This window comes from Porites lutea, chromosome 4, assembly GCF_958299795.1.
Source record: "Porites lutea chromosome 4, jaPorLute2.1, whole genome shotgun sequence".
NCBI classification, from domain to species: Eukaryota; Metazoa; Cnidaria; class Anthozoa; order Scleractinia; family Poritidae; genus Porites; species Porites lutea.
Window position 1 is genome coordinate 45,945,672 of NC_133204.1, and position 18,096 is coordinate 45,963,767.

Below are 18,096 nucleotides of genomic sequence, written 5' to 3' on the forward strand. Positions count from 1 at the left end.
ATGGGTTATTTGTTAGGTAGGTAGATAGGTAGGTGGGTGGGTAGGTAGGTGGTTGGTTGTTTGGTAGGTTGGTTGGTGGGTGGGTAGGTAGGTAAGTAAGTAGCAAAGACTTTTATTTTGAGAGGGTAACTCGTAAATGTAACTAAAAATTACTGACAAACTTGTGGCCCTCTAAAACGCAAAAATACAAATTAAAAGAAACCCACACCCACAATATAGCTATTTACAATAGAGATAACGATAATAGAGAGCTTAACTCTATTAACTTAACTCTATTTCACGTTGTTTGATCAGTCCCTGCAAAAGTCTTCTTGACTGTAACGTTTTAATTCATATATTTTGACTGATCACGATCTTTCTGGATCCGACGTTGAGCAAGATTGTTCGTACACGGTTTTTTCAGTGGTTTTTTTACCTTAACTAAACAATAGAGAGCTATCTTTTTTCAAACTTTACAAAATCATTTTTGTGCAAGTTGGTAATTAAAATTGCATCAAAATCAGTCTTCTGGTTTTTAGTCAGCGTTGCTGAAAAAAAGCCAGGCCAGAAGACGAGATTGCGTCAAATTTCTCGCGTTTCCTGCGATCCTTTTGGTCAGCACTAAACATCACCAACCTCTAGAGTAATAAAAAACCAAATCTTGAAAAAAACCATCTCTGATTTTGTGATAAAAATGTTTTCATGACATGCAAATTAACCTGCAAATCAAAACACCGTTAACACTTTGTTTTGATTTAGACATGCTATTTATGTAATCGCCAATCAGATGCAACTTGAAACTGTTAAGGAAACAGTTTGTCTTATAAAGAAAATAAAGCAGTTGCGAGACCACGCTACAGTGGCATATGGTTAAAAAAATCCCCTCGTCTTGATTTTTAAGTGGGTATGTCATTATTGGTTCCTCTTTTTTTGGTCAAAGCTGAGCTGAGATATGATATTACTAGAGATAACTAAGTATTCTCTGTCTCAGTTATCTTTCCGTCATACTTGGAACTCTAAAAGAAAGATATAAAATGATTTTATCGAAAGGGAAAACAAGGAAATCATAGTTTTTGATCATAATTCCACAATTTTTCAAGTTGCAATCTGTTTCTATACTGGCTTTGGAAAGAAGTTAAGTTATAGTTAAGGCAAAGTAGTCGAGTAATTTTTAATTAAACTGAACCATTATTTCAAGGCTTTCTTTTATTCCCAAGTGTTTTAGGGTGTAATACCAAAGCTGACATAGCTTCTTAAGTCGTTATTTTGCCATTTTTTATAGAGATCTTATGCTTACAAGTGACTGAAAAGGTCATTATCTTCTTCATTTTACTTTCCTGGGTGGACGTGTGAGCTTCCTAATTTACCAACTTGACACGAGCTGTGCTCCTTCTTTTTAGCCGTGGAACGAGCGCGAAAGAATGTGTGCCGTCATGATTTACGAATGTTTCAGTTGTTGGAAACACAATATAACGAATGTTACAGTTGTTGGTGTACAATGAACTCTTGTAGCCGCGTTTTAAAGATATTTTTGGAATTTTCGGTCTCCCTCTACAGTCGTTTTAGCTTCCTTCCTTTCCTAAACGCTTAAATTGAAGGTAACGTAAAGAAAATTGCTGTGGAAAGAACACGCGAATGAAGCGTGGTTTTGTGAAAAATTCCTTCGAGAACGCCCGTTAGTCAGAAAGGTAAACAACTGCACTTCACGCAGGCGCAATTAAACCGGAACAAGGATTTTGCGGTTCCGGTTTTGGATTCTTCCAGAGCGTCCGTTGCCGGTTCCTCCGGACAAGGGTAACGAAGGCTCAAAACGATATTAGCGTCAAAAGCAAATATCGGGTAAGATCGATCCGCTTGTCTTTTGAAAATTTTATTTTTGATTTCGACAATGCCCCTTATTTCAAAATGGCGTCAAATTTTGTTATTCTTTTGTCTTTATAATAATTGTCCCTCGATGCCCGACTTCAAGGTAAAAATTTCTTTTGAATTCGGCAAAGAGTTTAAAACAAGAGGTGAGCCAAGCGTTTCAAACTTGATACATAAAACGCGTTAACACGAAGTGCAAATGGCTGATGTTGCTCTATTCATACTTTTAATAATCCTTAGCTTTTTTATTTGTATATTACCCGAGAAAAACGGAGCTACAAACACACTTGTCCTTATTTAATGGCATTTAACATTAATTTTCGTTCCGCGTCAAAGGCAAGAAAAAATTGCCCCATGTAAGGGAATCCAAGACAGTCTTGGAATCTGGATTCCACAGCGTGGATTCCAGAGTTCAGGTACTGGATTCTAGTTTTTGTAAGTAGTACTTGGATTCTAAATTCCAATCGTTAGTGGTTAGATTCCGCAAGCAAACTTTTCCTGAATTCCGGATTCCGCAAGCAAAACCTTCCCGGATGCCGGAATCCACATTTCGTAACATTGACCGAAAAAAAGGATACAATATTCTTCTCTGACTTTATCCTCTTCTTAATAATTAGATACTTACATAGGTCATAAGTGTTGACCGCAACCAAAGTGAACCACTTTTACGAAAAGTTGGATTTGCGTGGAGCAAGTTTAATATAGATAAGTGTATTTTTGTGAAGAGCGTTAATTTACTAAAACGTTCACCACTTAACAAAATTAAAGAAATATCATACGAGGATGCATCACTCAATTTCAAGAGCACATATCCCCCGGCCATTTCATGTAAGGCTAACCCCATATAGGTCGGCGGCAATTCGACGCAAAACGAGTCCCTCCAAGACGAGGAAGGGGGACCATTAAGCTATTGACAAAATGGTTGTTTGGGCTACAAACTAAAGAATTCTCGCCGCGTTGGATATTCACCGATTATGGCACCTTGAGTCGTGTCTGTTCATGATTTCTCTCACGTTTATTTAAGTCTGAGGGGCAGACAAGTCAAATCGTCAAGGATTAAAAGCCTTAAATTAGTTGCAATCTGTTTCCTGACCTGTCCATCGTCATGCGTGGAAGAAGTGACAAATGTTTTGCATTTTTCTGGAGCAATCGAGATGGATTCTTTTTTTTTTCTACCTGGTCTTTCATTCAAGTTTGACGCTCTGTAAATTTTTACCCAACCTTCCGACAAAGAGGGGGTAAACTTTTGGGAGAGGGGTGATGAAGAATAAAGAATGAAGAAACTTCATCCTTTAATACGGAACTAAAAGCCTTTACAAATGACATGCTCGCATTAGACTACGAGTAATGTCTGATTCAATATGACTTACCAGATGTGGTCCCTATAGCAGCTGATCTTTTTGAAAACCTCTCGTCAGTGTAGCAGTGTGTCTTCCCTACTAGCAGAATTAACCGAACAGGAGAATCTGCTAGCAGGGAACAGCGTATCACAAACTATCAGGCACGCCTAAGATCTGGATCTTGATATTGCTCTGTGGGTGAGTTAAGTAGAGGATATTACTTGACCGCGCGGAGATACAAAATTTCTCTTCGAGTGTTGAAAAATATTTCACGAGTGGGGGTAGCGATAGACTACGAGTAGTCCCCCATTTTTCCTCAGGGATAGTAGGGCGAGCGAAACGCGAGCGCGCGTGAAAATCACCCCACGAGAGAAAAGGCGACACGCGGAGGGGAGAGAGAAAAATGATTTTGAAAGCACTCAACCATGTTTTGCGGCAGGCTCTTCCATAAAATCTTGTATAATTTCATCGACAAAAACCTTATCAAAGACAGTGGCTTAATGGAAACAGGGGCACCCAACGAGGATATAGTTCAAAACCACTTAACATAGCATTGTTAAACGTATTTTAGTATTCAAACGGTAGATATAGGCATATTTTTATCCCCTAAAAACTTTTCATCTGTTCGGATTTCCTAGCTGAAAGTCTAGTGATCCGAAAATTATAGGGATAAAAACTTACCTTCTCGAAAATTTCAGCCAGGAAAAGGCTCCCGAAAATTCTAGGTGGCCTTTTTTAGGGTCAAAATCCGTTAAAAATGGGTAATTATACCATTTTGTAGATGTTCGAAAATCCTAGGAGAGGCAGGCAAGCAAGAAATTTTACAACAAATGCTCCGAAAATTCTAGATCTCAAATCGTCTTCCGAACAGATATTTTCCCGAAGATTGCCGTTGGGTGCCCCTGTGGAAAGCAAAGAGGCCATGGAGTGTCAGTGTAAAACGGATAAAATTAAGAAAGGTTCTTGTTTTTAAAATTGTCTAAAATCTTCCGGAACGCGAGTCGATTACAATTCATTTTTATCTGACAGCACGTTAAGTAGAGATAGAGAGATATTTTTAGAATATTTCAAAATATGTCAGAAAAATTTGTAAACGTAACATACTTTATCATTTTCTCATCAAGGAAAACACTACAACACCCATCTCGATGGGATCGAAGTGAAATTACTCAACGCATGAACTCAAGCAGGGCTGGCGGGAGTAGCGCGCGAGTGCTGTAGTTTTCTGGCGGGAGACCCGTGAGAAGATTGAGAGGGGATTTCCCCCGCGCGCGGCCTCGCCACTCGTTTCGCGTGGCAGCTCCGCCACTAAGAAGGTACCTCGATCCCGCCAGCTGCGCAGGCTACAAGAACTCGCCCATCCAATTTGTTTATATTTTGTTGCGATATTCTGTCACGGAACGAAACAAAATAACGCTTCTAGTAAAACAAAAGTAAAGACAGCGTTAGTAGTACTTACCAAAACACCTTCTTTCCTGCAAATGAAGGACGATTGAAGGCTTGTCCTTAATATACTGAGATACTGAAAGTCTTTCTACGTTATCATAGGGCTATTTCTTTACGGAGAAGCCTATTTCATATTTTTTCAGTTTCATTGACTTATTTTGATTTACATAGAAAGGAAACCAGAAATAAAATGGAAAACTACACAAAACTATATACAGTGGGAAATCTATTATTTTTAAACAAGGGATAAAATTCAAGTGTAACTTGTCTGTGATAGAAAAATAGCTGATTGGAAATAACGCAAGTTTATTACTAACTTAAGGTAATTATAGCACTAAGCAGATGCTTGCAAAGACCCTTTTTTAGGGCTTTCTGTAATGAGTGGTGGCACGTGTGGTTTTTTGGTTTCTCTTTGGCTTTTTCTTTCATTGCTGTAGCGTGTCCCAAAATGGCAAACAGGCCGAACAAACAACCGAAAGAAACTAGAATTTATAGAAAATTCGTTCGTTCTAAGGAAGACTCGAAAACGAAAACCCTTTCCAGTATACGCTGGCTTAGTGCAAGGGCCCATAAATATTTTTCTTCTTCTCTTTTTGTTTCGCATAGCTTTCACTTTCAGAGCCGTCACCAGTTCAAAAATGGCAAACAACTCTAAAGAAAGATCGGATGCACCTTTGCAATTCCATACCTCAACAGTGGTAAATTGAAATGGTGTTGGAAGACCTTCCGCTCTTTCTTTTTTTTTTTTTTTTTGTCGGTTAGCATAGTATTCTGCAAAAATCATGCGAGTCTAACCTAGACTAGATTTATAAGAGACTCAGTGGGCCTCCAAATCAGTTTATAGAGTGTTTAGTCATAAGACTAAATAGCAGTGGCGGATCCAGGGGAGCCCCCCCCCCCCCCCCCCCCTTATAGTATTTTAGTCTTGGCGCTAAGCCTTGTTAACTTGGTCAACAAAAACAAGTACCGTTAATGAAATGACTCTCAAATCAAAGAAGATGTACAATTTCCTCTCAGGCAGAATTATCGTCCGCGTAACTGGCGGGATTGTTGTACCCAAGGTTACTTTCTTGGCAGCGGAGCCGCCACGCGAAGCGAGAGCAGCGAAGCCGCGAGGGAATGTTAACTTGACTTGCTCCCAATCTTCACACGGCTTCTCCGCCAAAATGCTACAGCACTCGTCTGCTAATCCCGCCAGCTGCGCAGGCTACAAGAACAACTTACCTTTAGGCTTTGATAGATTTTGCTTTCAAAAGTAGTATTTTTTAAATGATGCCAATGATTATGTTAGTTTTTGTAAATTATGTCTATGTTAGCAAAAAATGCAGAAATGTTGCTTCTACTTTTTACATAATTTTGGTCAAAACAACTCAATAACTAAGCAACAAGCAAGTAAATGGCAAACAAATCTATCCTGGTTACATCTAGAAACTTTACTAGTAAATAATTCATTGTAAAAAGTGTTTGCAGTGATTGATGAATGTAGAGAGATAAACCATTGAAACAACAAAACTATCTGACAACTATAAAACTCAAACAATTGCCAACCAACACGCGGACTCCATCTTGGGTAGCCAAGCTAATGCAAATGCGTTCAGTCACGTGAAAAAGGCTAGGATCACTTGCCCCGTGAATGTGACAACAGTAGCGGACAAAAAATTGATTTTGTTATTTAAATTTCAGGTGCACCCAAAGACGATTTCCTCCTAATATAATGGCATTGAAAACACTATCTAGGGTATCCAGAGTACTTTTAGATCTCTCAGAACTGCATTCTAAGCGGAGCTATAAAATTTGTATCTGTTTGGTCATCTAATAGGAACTTGAGGCAACGGCTTCTGTATTATTTTCCCTAAAATTTTAGATGCAATGTACACTGAATTTAACGTATTACGAAACTGACAATTTTTCTGTTTCCCCTCTCCACATTTTTGAATCCGAAAACTCTAGGTTTCCTTTTTTCTACCAAAAATAGCCTAACTTGGGAAGCAAAATGTGAAAAATTTAACTTCCGAAATTCATGGGAAATTTATTGTTATTTCTTGCCAAGACTAAGCTCGCAAATGTGGTAACGAAATTACCACGTAAAATTTTAAAAATGCCAGTTGTCTCAAAATTATGCAAATTTGTGACATACAGTATTGCATAAAAGGATCAAAATAGTGAGTGGTGGGGAAAACTCAGACAAGACAAAGACCGTGAGATAAAGGCTTGTAAAAAAAAACTCATGATTTGGTCGGCATTGATAGTTGGAATAATTTAGACCTAATGGGTGCGGAAGAATCAGTAGGCCTTGGTCAGTTTCTAGACTTTCAAAAACGTCCTTCGTGAGGACGATTTTTGACAAGTCTAGTCAGTTTCCAAGGTTTCTTGCTTGTACTTGAGTCTCAATTAGGTCGAAATTTCATCTCCACGTGTTTCAGGAAATACCACTGACTACTAAATGAATGCCACACGACGCCTTGTGCGTGAGAGCCTCCTTGGTATAAACCATTGAGATTAGAGCAATGGCACTTATTGTACCACCATCCTCCTTTGAACTCAACCGCACAATTTTTTTATGGAATACACATCATTGTCTTTATCCTGCGTCGTAAACATCATGTTTCTAAAGAAGCAAAGATTATGGGTGAAAGACAATTCTCCTTGCAACAAAAACAACTGCGATACTAAGACCCTGTTTACATGGAGTGGAGGACCCCGGTCTAGTGGGGTAGGTTTCTTTTGTTTTGTGTTCCCCAGAGTGTCAAAACAAAAGAAACCAACCCCACTAGACCGGGGTCCCCCACTCCATGTAAACAGGCCCTAAGGTGGCTCGACCCAGTATTTTTGTAGGCACACCTTCCATCTTTGGATCTCTTAGAATTGATCTTTATTGTGACAATTATTTATTGTGGTTGATCAAACTCACTTTCCATTATTCAAGAAGACTCGTAGTAAACTAAAAAAGGCGTTTTCAAGTTTAAATTTGATTCTTTTTGAAAGCAAAAAATCGACTTGTTTTGGACAATCGATTGGCCACTTGACTGGCCCGGGTCCGATTCCTGGCCGGATCAACACTCAGTCGGGGTGCTTATACCCTACAAGGGAAAACCGGAAATTCCGATTGGAAATTTCAATGGCATTAATGTTTTTTCTAGAGAGTGCAGATTTTTAGAGTACGTGATCTTGGAGAAGAAAGGCAGGAGACATCTATTACTCAACACTAAAATACCAACCGACCGGCAAAAATGCTTTTTTTCACCTTCTGTTACGAAGCTTAATGGCTGTTGAACGATTTAACCTGTATCCTTTTTCCTGCGTACGTACTTAGCTGGCCTATCACACACGACCATCGAGTCACCCGCGGTGCCATTATATCCGTCAATCGTCAGTCGATAGTTGTCGTCCGCGTCAGCTACAGTGAATGTCGTGTACTGGGCATATTTTCGGACACCATCGTAATCCTCCAAATCAACTCGGAGCATCATAGTAGCATTTGCAGTTAGACAGTGAAGATTATCATTCCCTAACCAGAACTCCCCGTTCAAATTTCCAAATCCCACTCTGTATTCTTCCCATCCCAAGTAGAAGAACACTGATCCATCCATTCGTGTTTGAAAGACTGTCCATCCACCGCCCTCAGTTGTCATGTCACACAGCACTTGAATGGGTTCTCCGTTATCAAACCAAGTACACTCCAGTCATGGAACCCTTTAAGTAAAGGTCTTGACAATGTCTTGGGCGAAAGCATTCTGCATATAAAAAAAAGGAGTTACTGAAGTCAGCAACAGATTTCCCATTTTAATTACCTGGCAACTGAACGGATTTGGTCCATGGCTCTTGCGGTAGTATTACTGACCTTAATAACAACACCGCAAATGACTACAGAACGAAAACGACTGCTACGCAGGCTCTACTCTGACACCGTTTTCGTTACCGAAAACACCATTTTAGAGGGACACAAACTTGTTGCTAGCCAAAATGACACAACATCATATGGCTGTAATGATGTTTAACAAAAAAATGACCCTTGTCCTTCTTACGCATGTGAGATTTCTAACGTTGACTCAAATCTGTACAATTAGGGACCGGTCATTATTTATCGCGTTTGGGGGGGGTTGCGGAGGATTTTGGGGGGGATCACTTGATTTTTAGGAGAACAAAAGAGGGGATCAGTCGTAACTGAGAACCCAAAAGGGGGGATCACTGAAAACTTTGGAAGGTTTCAGAGGGGGAACCACTCAAATTTCCTTGGAAAATAAAGACATAGGTGGGGGATCGCGAAAGTCATCTTATGTTATCAGGAGGGATCACTTCAGTGAAGTAACATTCAAAGGGGATGTAGATGTTAGATGTAGAAATATTTTCATGTATTTTAATTTGTTAAGCATGGGCTTTTAAGAAGAACAGATACTTTCTTTCAAAGTTATTTGATAAAACTACCATGGGTAAATAGAGTTTTCACTGGCTCGCTCAATCAAACTGAAGAAAATGAAGATGTGAAATCAAGATTTTAAAGGACGCCTTACCTGAACCTATACATTTACAGAAATGCTTGGCATCATCTTCGTAGTCGGGAACGCATATCTCATCCTTTGCACAGGGTGATTCTCTTTCACAGATACACTTTAAAATATAGAAGGCAATGTAGACAAAACGAGACTTTTTAAAAAACAGGTCTCCTTTTGTCTTCTTTTCGATCGAGGAGGAGAAAAGAAGACTCTGCCTGAATCGCGTCAAGCCTGCGAGCAAGCTCTCCATTTGGGGGAGTCGAGAGAAGTCACTTGAGAGCATGTTTCGCTCACCATAAATGGAGAGCTTGCTAGCATTTTGGGGTAGTTATTAGTCAATCTTGTTTTCTCTCGTCAAACTGGTTTTTCGAGTGCGAGAAAGCGCTGGTTCTAAGTGAACCCACTTTACCAAGCACACAGCAATCACTTACTGGCCTTGTTTTAAACTGTCTTTTGGCAACATGTAGTGCATGCTCAACAAAGGTCTTATTCGATTCCTGCAGAATCTTTCTCGAGTACCCCAAAATGGAACAAGAGAAAGCAGGGTAGGGGTTTTAGGGTATGGAGACCGTGAAAGGGACGTTGTTTTCGCGAATTTCATACTGCGTTTAACATTGCAGCATCGAAGGTGGCGGTGATTTTCATCAGATTTTCATTTGCATCTCCCAACAGGTATATTTAACAGAAAACAGTCGTTGGGCGCCCCTAGCCCCTGCTGCCCTCTGGCCTCGTTTCCTTTTATTTTCAGTCCAGTTTCCCCTTGCTTTCCTCTGTTTTATCTTTTCACCTGTATTCTCGTGTTTTAAATATTTACCTTTACTTGGTATATGTCTTTCCGCTTAATTAAACACACAAGCGACAAGACAACAGAATAATAGAAATTCTCATTTTATCCGAAGATTCAAACCTTATAACAGCCTTATTTATAGCATTTTAAAAAGGTGTTCCATCACTTGTTCTTGTGTTTTGAGTTAAACTTTGTAAATTACGGTATATCCTGCTGTGAGATCTTCAATGAAAAAATTGTTTTCAGTTAATAATAAAAAAAAAAACAACAAAACTTGCCATAATAATGTTAGACATTTATATGGAATTGTGACGCCTGGGATGTTTAGGTGGCAACATTAGGGAAGATCAAGCTCAAGAATTGGGTCTGTCAGTTACCTTTTAATGCAGACTGAAGGCTGACTGCGGATAAGTAATGCTCAGCGGAATTTTAGGCATGAATGATAACGAAAGGTAACCATGGTATGTGCGTAAACATAATTACGATGGGGATCTTTATTCTGCTGCTTTTGAATTATTCATCAGATCAAGCCGAATTTCTTTCACTCTCAACAGAGGCCTTTTTCAGTCTATTGATAATGTTTCAAACCACAGAGAAAATGGTGGGCTTGTGGCTAGTTATATTAACATCCTCTGCAAGTATTGCGCTCCATGAATCTAAGAATTCTTATCATATCCAGACTTAAAGTTCCGTAATTTCGCAAAAAAGATTGACGGGCGAAGACTCAACGGAAGCTTCGTCAAAGAGTTGAATGTGACATCAGAAATATTTTGTCAAATTGAATGTGTGACTGATAGCCGATGTTTATCCTACAATTTAGTTCCGATCCCAGGCATGGAGATGTCCGTTTGTCAGCTTAATCACGGAGATAGATTTGTAGGCCACCAGAATTTCACTTATGAAGATGGAGCACTATATAGAGGAATACAGGTCAGTGAATAGAGAGGCGGATTAATGAAATATTTTGTGGTAGACTTACATTTAGTTAGGAAACAGGGATCAAACGACAATAGCAGAAAATACGAACGTAAATCGTAAGATAATTACACTGGTAGAAATTTTGCTACACCAACTTAGTCCCTCTGCAATATGGTTGGTATTAAAAAAATTCGGGCAATATGGATTACCCAGAGCGAGGAAAAGAGAAAATTTTTGGTAAAACACCTCAATACATCAAATTTTAGACACACTTCTTTGCAACAACGTGAAATTTAAGTCACCGGTTCGAGAGGTTCTACATATAAATAAACTTCAAGTGCGGTTGCTTCTGTCTAGCTGACTTAGGTACTCTACCGACTTCACTAAGATAATCATAAACTAAGAGTCTACTGGTCCTAGTGAAATGAAACATAACATGATCAGTTAGAGACCCCAAGTAGCAGGAGAAAAACTGTAGCCCGCATTTTTTGGCAACATATTTACCCTGGGCAAATGTGGTGCAAATCTAATTTCCGTCCACTCACCCGGCCCGAGACCCCCAGTTGCTAATAAGAATAAACACAAAAAATAGCCGATTCGAAAAGTTAAACGCACGCTCACATCCCGGTAATTCCCAGCAATCTTGCGGGCACATCTCTCAACCAGCATACAATAAAGGTGGTTGTGGGTTTGTTATAAAATCATTGCACTATAACGCCAGCATTATCAACTTATCATAACCCGCCAGCATTATCAACTTATCATAATCCCCAGATGGCAAAATGTCTTCAAGTACAATTTAAAAATACGTGCTGCACCATGTTGTCGTTGCTCATTTTCAAGGCTCCGATACAGTGAATTCAATACCGACCCCAGAAACATAAGCGGGCATGGCGCCGGATTTGCGGACATTTGCTGCAATTTTTAGCCCAGGGTGGGGCAATCTCGTACTCAGAGTCTTCACTCACGTGTTCAGCATCTATGCAAATTTATTGGAACAAAAGAAAGCGTTTGCATGAGAAAAGAGTTCAATTCCCACCGGATTGGTTTGGAACACCAACATGGTAGCCGTTTCATTGTTTTGGAACACCAATATGGCCGCCGTGACGTCATGTAAAAACGCTCTATCTATTTTTTGGATTTCTGCGGTCGAGATTTGATGTCCCCAGCGTCTTCTTTAGCGTTACCCCGCTGACCAAAAAGCCAGAAGGCTCTGGGTACGAGATTGAGGATAGGGCAATTGAATCACTTTTGTAGCGGAATCTTTGATTTTTAATGCACCTAGCGGAGAAGAAAAACATTCTATGAATCAAGCAACATCAAAGTCTTCTCAATTCTCTCCCGTCACATGCAGTAAACAGGTGCACTTTATTTTCTCAATAAAAAATGTCTGTTGTGAAAGGTTTGAAGCCAGGAGTCATTTCATAAGTAGGTTGAGCCTGATCGTCCGGGTGAACGTAGTCCTGAATAAGACTGTTGTTGTTGGCAGTGACTGACGTTTCGACAAACTGTGCAGTAGTCATCTTCAGAGTGAAAGTGTGTTGTATCACGTCAGTTGATGGTATTTAACTCTGGTTATTGCCCTCATTGGTCAATAAAGTCGCGTTGAAGTTGGTCTTCTGCTAGTTAAGCCGTTACGTTTACTTATTGGCTATGAAGACTAATGGTGTCATTGGTGCGTTTCGTTTCTACTGTCACAGTTAAACAGTCGTGTATTGTTGGTCAAATTGTCGGTTGTCCAGTCATTCCCTCGTAGTTAGTATTGCTTGAGTCCGCCAATAAGTCGTTTGTACGGTGCCGGTAACTGTTTAACTGTGACAATAGACGGATCGAAACGCACCAATGACATTAAGTGGCTTCATAGCCAATAAATCACTGCTTAACTGACAGACGACGGATAACATCGTGACTTAATCGTCCTAAGGTTGAGTTTCTGGCTGAAAGTCCAAAATGACATCAGTTGAACGAAAGCTAAAGAGTCTCGTTTCCTGTGTTAAGTGTTTCTGTCGTGATTCTCGTTCTCTCATTGGCCCAGAGCTATTGGTCCATTTAACAATTATTCCAGTGGTGCCTGCTGGATATGAAGTTGCTGTAGCCTTAATTAGGCCGAAATTTCATCTCTGCGTGTTTAAAGGAATACCCAAGGCCTCTCAATGAGGACCACGCGACGCCTTGTGCGTGTAAACCTCCTTGGTACAATCCATTAAGATTAGCGCAATGGCACTTATTGTACCACCATCCTCCTTTGTACGAAACCGCACAATTTGCTCCAGAATTCACATCATTGTCTCTATCTTGCGTTGTAAACATCATGTTCCTAAAGAAATATCGATGGTTGTTAAAACACAATTCTCATTACAAAATCAGCAACCGCGATATTATATCCATTCTGATTTATGATTCATTACACTGGAAAACTCATACAAAACTAACACAAGTTTTTAACGTTAAAATTTACTTTTTCATATGAAAAGTAACTTATCGAGCTGGTCTGTATGCATGACTGTGTTGCGGTAGACCCTGGTTCGATTTTCGGCCTTCGGCATTTGGGGCTTCAAATAATTGAGGAAAGGAGGCGAAAGAGCTATAGCTTTGCTCGACTTTCAAAAATATGTACACCCTCCAGTCTTCTCAGAAAAGGACTAAATCTAAACGTGTAGGTCCTGTCACAGTGTTTTCATTAAATCTAACTGTATATGGGACCCAGAGGCACGATAGGTCAATAACGATTCTTTGACAGCGACCACTCATCGAACCCATTGATCTTGGTATAGATTGGGTGGGTAATTTGTTAGGAGAGATCTTAAATACAGTTGTAACCTCTCGGTCTTTTTTCAGGTGCCGCAATAGCTGCGTATAAACAGCATAGCTGTATAAGAAGCCAGTGACAGATCCAGACCTTCAGATAGGTGGGGGCAGTCATCCAGACCTTGAGATAAGGGGGGGTCCCGGTCTCAAAAAAATTTTTTTCTGCCCTTCGCGCCTCATTTTGGTCTAAAAATAAGGGGAGGCCGCCCGCTCCCCCGGCCCCTCCCTTGGATCCGCCACTGGAAGCATTGTATGAGCTTCTATCAGTTCACTGACGTTCTGAATTCCCGTTCTTCGTTTAAAAGTTTTAAACGGGTTCAGTGAGTTCGACTGAGCTCTGCGTTTAGTTACGCCAAAAGTAGGCGAACTCTCTCTCCTAGAGTTGAATTTCTTAAAACAAAATCCAAGTTTAAAAGGAAAAGAGAAATTTGAAGTCGTTTGCAAACGTTCCTCTACACGACGTGAAATAAGGCGTTACTCCACGATTGCAAAGAAATGTTCCAAAAAGTGTGCCACATGTGCAAAGTTTCTAGCTTCTAGCTGGTTCCATGAGTGACCTATATAACGAACATAATCTTAGTCATTAGGGGGGAGGGGCTTATGTCGGTTATTATGTCAAAGTATAAAATCATATTCATAAAGACGTTTGTTATCAACAATATCATAATCTTTAGAAAATGATCGGTCGTTTTCTTATGATTATGCTTGTAATACGCTCATTGTGTGTCGTAATCATAATAACGGATGTTCTTTCATTGAATTTTGGCCAATGAGCGCCCTATAGTTCCGGTAACTTGCAGTTCATACCATTCCAAGATGGCATCTAACTTGCCTCGAAGATTGGCTTTACCGAGAAGCGCCTTTGATTTTCCCCGTTTTCTCTTAGGTGGGGTCATAATGTAATGGCGAAAAAATTTCTGATTAGATGTAGTTGATGCTAGAAAAGCCCATCAATATTGCAATTTTTCCTTAGGTGTGTATCCATTTTTAAGGGAAAATTAGTATGAGGAAACACGGCATTTGCATCCTAGTTTCATAATAACACTATGAATGCTCGTTGAAAACTGTGTTTAGTCTGTGCTCTGCTTTGCTAGACATAGGGAGCAGAGAAGCGAGTTTTTGCCTTTGAAGGCGGCAGCGAACTTCTCTTATTCAGCACTCAATAAAAGCTCTCTGTCCGCGAAAATGTAGCCTGATTTTCAGACGGTCCAGGTCGCTCGCGGTTGATCATTCCCTAGAGAATCTCAAATTTAAAAAAAATCTTTCTTGCGGTTTCGCTTATTTGTTAAAGTAGATCAAAAGGTTCACAAAACCGCTAACCAGAGCGCCTCGATACATACTGAATAAAATCCTTCCTTCTAGCAATCAGTTAGAGCTATCTCCATGATCTCTACGTATCTCTCACACACGTTTTTAAAAAGATTGAAACTACTATGAGGTGAAATTGCCTTTCAAAAGCGCTTTGTTTTCTACAAATAACGGTCGAACATCAAGATTGTCCATTTCTTTCTGTATTTCTAACCATAAAACCTTCATCCCAAATATCTCGATAATGCTCTTATAAATTTCGCTTACACTTCGCGAACATATATCGAGGCGGCTATTGGACGAAAACTCTCCCGTTAATGATTTTGGAACAACAGTTCCCAGTGCCGAAAAATACGGCTGCAAGTAAAATAGGCAATGGCGTCATTTCGTTGCTATGTGAACTAGATGTCATTGCAACCCTGATCATAACAAATTTTCATCTTTATCTAATACAGCTGTGATGGAAATTTTCCAAATTTTTGTAAAAAGGTGACGTAGTTTATGCTCAAACTTGGGAGGTATTGACCCTGAAAAACCCTATCGAGCCACCTTAATTATATCCCTACGTACTTACTTAGCTGGCTTAGCACACACGACCATCGAATCACCCGCGGTGCCATTATATCCGTCAATCGTCAGTCGATAGTTGTCGTCCGCGTCAGCTACAGAGAATGTCGTGTACTGGGCATATTTTCGGACACCATCGTAATCCTCCAAATCAACTCGGAGCATCATATCAGCATTTGCAGTCAGACGGTGAAGATTATCATTCCCTAACCAGAACTCCCCGTTCAGATTTCCAAATCCCACTCTGTAGTCTTCCCATCCCAAGTAGAAGTCCACTGATCCATCCATTCGTCTTTGAAAGACTGTCCATCCACCGCCCTCTGTTTTCATGTCACACAGCACTTTAATGGGTTCTTCGTTGTCAGGGTAAACCAAGTACACTCCATCAGTCGTGGAACCATTTAAGTAAAGCTCGTGACAATGTCTTGGGCGAAAGCATTCTGCATTAAAAAACATGATCTATTCACTGAAGCCAGCAAGACATTCTATGCCTTAATTAGCTTGTTTAAAAAAGTTACTGAACAGATTTGGTTCTTTTGCTGTAGTCCTATTGTGCTTCAAAACAGTGCTAAAAAGCACTAAAGATCATAAATAAGCTAAGAGTGCAAGAGAGGAGAAAAGGGAATCAATACTCTTATCACCTTATATCAAATTGTACGAACATTGAATAACCAAAAATTACTCGAATGAAGGAGTGAAGGGTGGAGATCACTGCGCCCATAAATATCTTATATTTTTTTGGCTTTAAATTGAAGAAACAATGCAAGTATTTCTACTGAGCTATGTAAACCTTTCGTCTTGAATAAAAACTGTGACGATTACGTCTTAATTGTGCCTAATTGCGTAAGTGCTGATTAGACAGGCAATGTTACTCCTGGGCACTGTCTCAGCACTTGGAGAACAGTTTACTTTGTGCTAAATTAATTGAAGCTTTGATGACATTTACACTAACAACGATAAATTGAAAATGGAGTTTCTCGCCCTCATAGTCGTTTTGGATCTGTGCGATAACAACAAAACTACTCCAACAACTACAGCAGCAGGCGGTTAAAATTTCACTAACCTGAGGACCGCTAGGTTTTCTTTACCAAAAATACCATTTCAGTGTGAACAGTAGACCTAGCTGGAGAAAATGTAAAAAGATGCGTTTTCGGATTAATCCAGATTTGTCTGGACGCCTTACCTGAACCGATACATTTGCAGAAATGCTTGGCATCATCTTCGTAGTCGGGAATGCATATCTCATCTTCGGCACAAGGTGATTCTCTTTCACAGATGCTCTAAAAAAAAAGGAAAAGCTTGAAGTTTTGCCTGTACCTGAACAAGTCAAGATCAGCAATAGAACGACATGTTCCTGAAAGAAGTAAGGATTCACTTGATACCGGTACCAGGGCACCTCTCGCTCAACCATGGAGCTTAATTCCCCAAGAAAAGTCCCTGTTTCACTGGCTAGGTATTCTATACTACCCAGACTTTTTTCAAGGGTAATGGTTAATACTGTAGTTATAGATCGAACTAATAAACACAGTAATAGATGTGTAGACAATAATGACAGCCAAAGATAAATTCCTTTTGGTCCATTTTTACAATGTACTTCACTGTTTAGTAAGACATGTGTTAAGTGGTCGCTTACCGAGGGTGAAAAGCAGAAAAAGTGGTCGCGGTCGCCTACGAGAGGTGGTCGTTTACGACAGGTCTCAGCTATAAGGCTTTGACTGAGAAGATTTTTGGTGTTTTGGGAAGGTGGTCGCACGTGGAGGTTCAACTGTATTACAATATTACATAACCTTGCTTTATTACTGACCTGTATTCCTCTATATATTGCGCCATCTTCTTCTGTAAAAATTTGATGGCCCATGAATCTATCTCCCTGATTGAGCTGACAAACGAACATCTCCATGCCTAAGATCGGACGTAAGTTGTAGGAGGAACATCGGCTATCAGCCACACATTCAATTTGACAAAATATTTCTGATGTCACATTGAACTCTTTGAAGAAGCTTCCATTGAGTCTTCGCCCATCAATCTTCGTTGCGAAATTTCGGAACTTTAAGTCTGGATCTGATAAGAAATTCTTAAATCCTTGAACCGCAACACTTGCAGAGGATGTTAATAAAACCAACCACAAGCCTTCCATCTTCTCCATGGGATGAAATATTATTAACAGACTGAGAAAAACGTTTCTGTTAAAACTTAAAAAGTTTCTGCTTGATATAAATAATTCAGAAGCGACGCTTGAAGTTCCCCGTTGCAAGTCTGTATGTTTACGCGTATACCATGGTTACGTTTTGGGATTGATGTTTTTGAACAATATTTTATCGCAGTTTTATTGCAAGATAATAATTTTACTAGTTAAAATATATGTCTTAATATATGTCTAAAATTCCGCTGAATTCTTCCTGTGTTGAGTCTGCTTTAATGGTGACCGGCAGACCAAATTCGAGAGGTCTTCCCCGCCGTTGCCACAGGAACATTTTCAGCCCGCACACTATGCTATCGTTTCTTATTTTGATGTGCCTAGTTTGGTGCTTTTTTCATTAGGTGAAAAGAATTTTTTAACAGATCGTACAGCAGGATGAAAACT

At 39.8% G+C, this 18,096-nt stretch overlaps 1 protein-coding gene and 1 pseudogene across 1 annotated transcript; both read right to left on the reverse strand.

The window, feature by feature from the left end:
* Positions 1 to 7,018: 7,018 nt before the first annotated feature.
* On the reverse strand, positions 7,019 to 9,374 carry LOC140934759 (microfibril-associated glycoprotein 4 pseudogene; annotated as a pseudogene).
* A 3,184-nt stretch (positions 9,375 to 12,558) lies between these two features.
* LOC140935903 (microfibril-associated glycoprotein 4-like) lies at positions 12,559 to 17,649 on the reverse strand. The gene is made up of 5 exons (XM_073385479.1): positions 17,317 to 17,649; positions 16,696 to 16,792; positions 15,543 to 15,952; positions 13,641 to 13,657; positions 12,559 to 13,146 (listed from the first exon to the last, which is right to left on the reverse strand). The coding sequence occupies exons 1-5, from the start codon at positions 17,647 to 17,649 to the stop codon at positions 12,927 to 12,929; spliced, it is 1,077 nt and encodes a 358-aa protein (XP_073241580.1). The 3' UTR covers positions 12,559 to 12,926.
* Between the last annotated feature and the right edge of the window lie 447 nt (positions 17,650 to 18,096).

Coding starts and splice junctions, on each gene's coding strand:
- LOC140935903 (XM_073385479.1), bottom strand. CDS start 17,649: ATGGAAGGCTTGTGGTTGGTTTTATTAACATCCTCTGCAAGTGTTGCG. Junction 16,793..17,316: donor CAATATATAGAGGAATACAG/GTCAGTAATAAA, acceptor CTTTTTTTTTAG/AGCATCTGTGAAAGAGAATC. Junction 15,953..16,695: donor CTGCAAATGTATCGGTTCAG/GTAAGGCGTCCA, acceptor TTTTTAATGCAG/AATGCTTTCGCCCAAGACAT.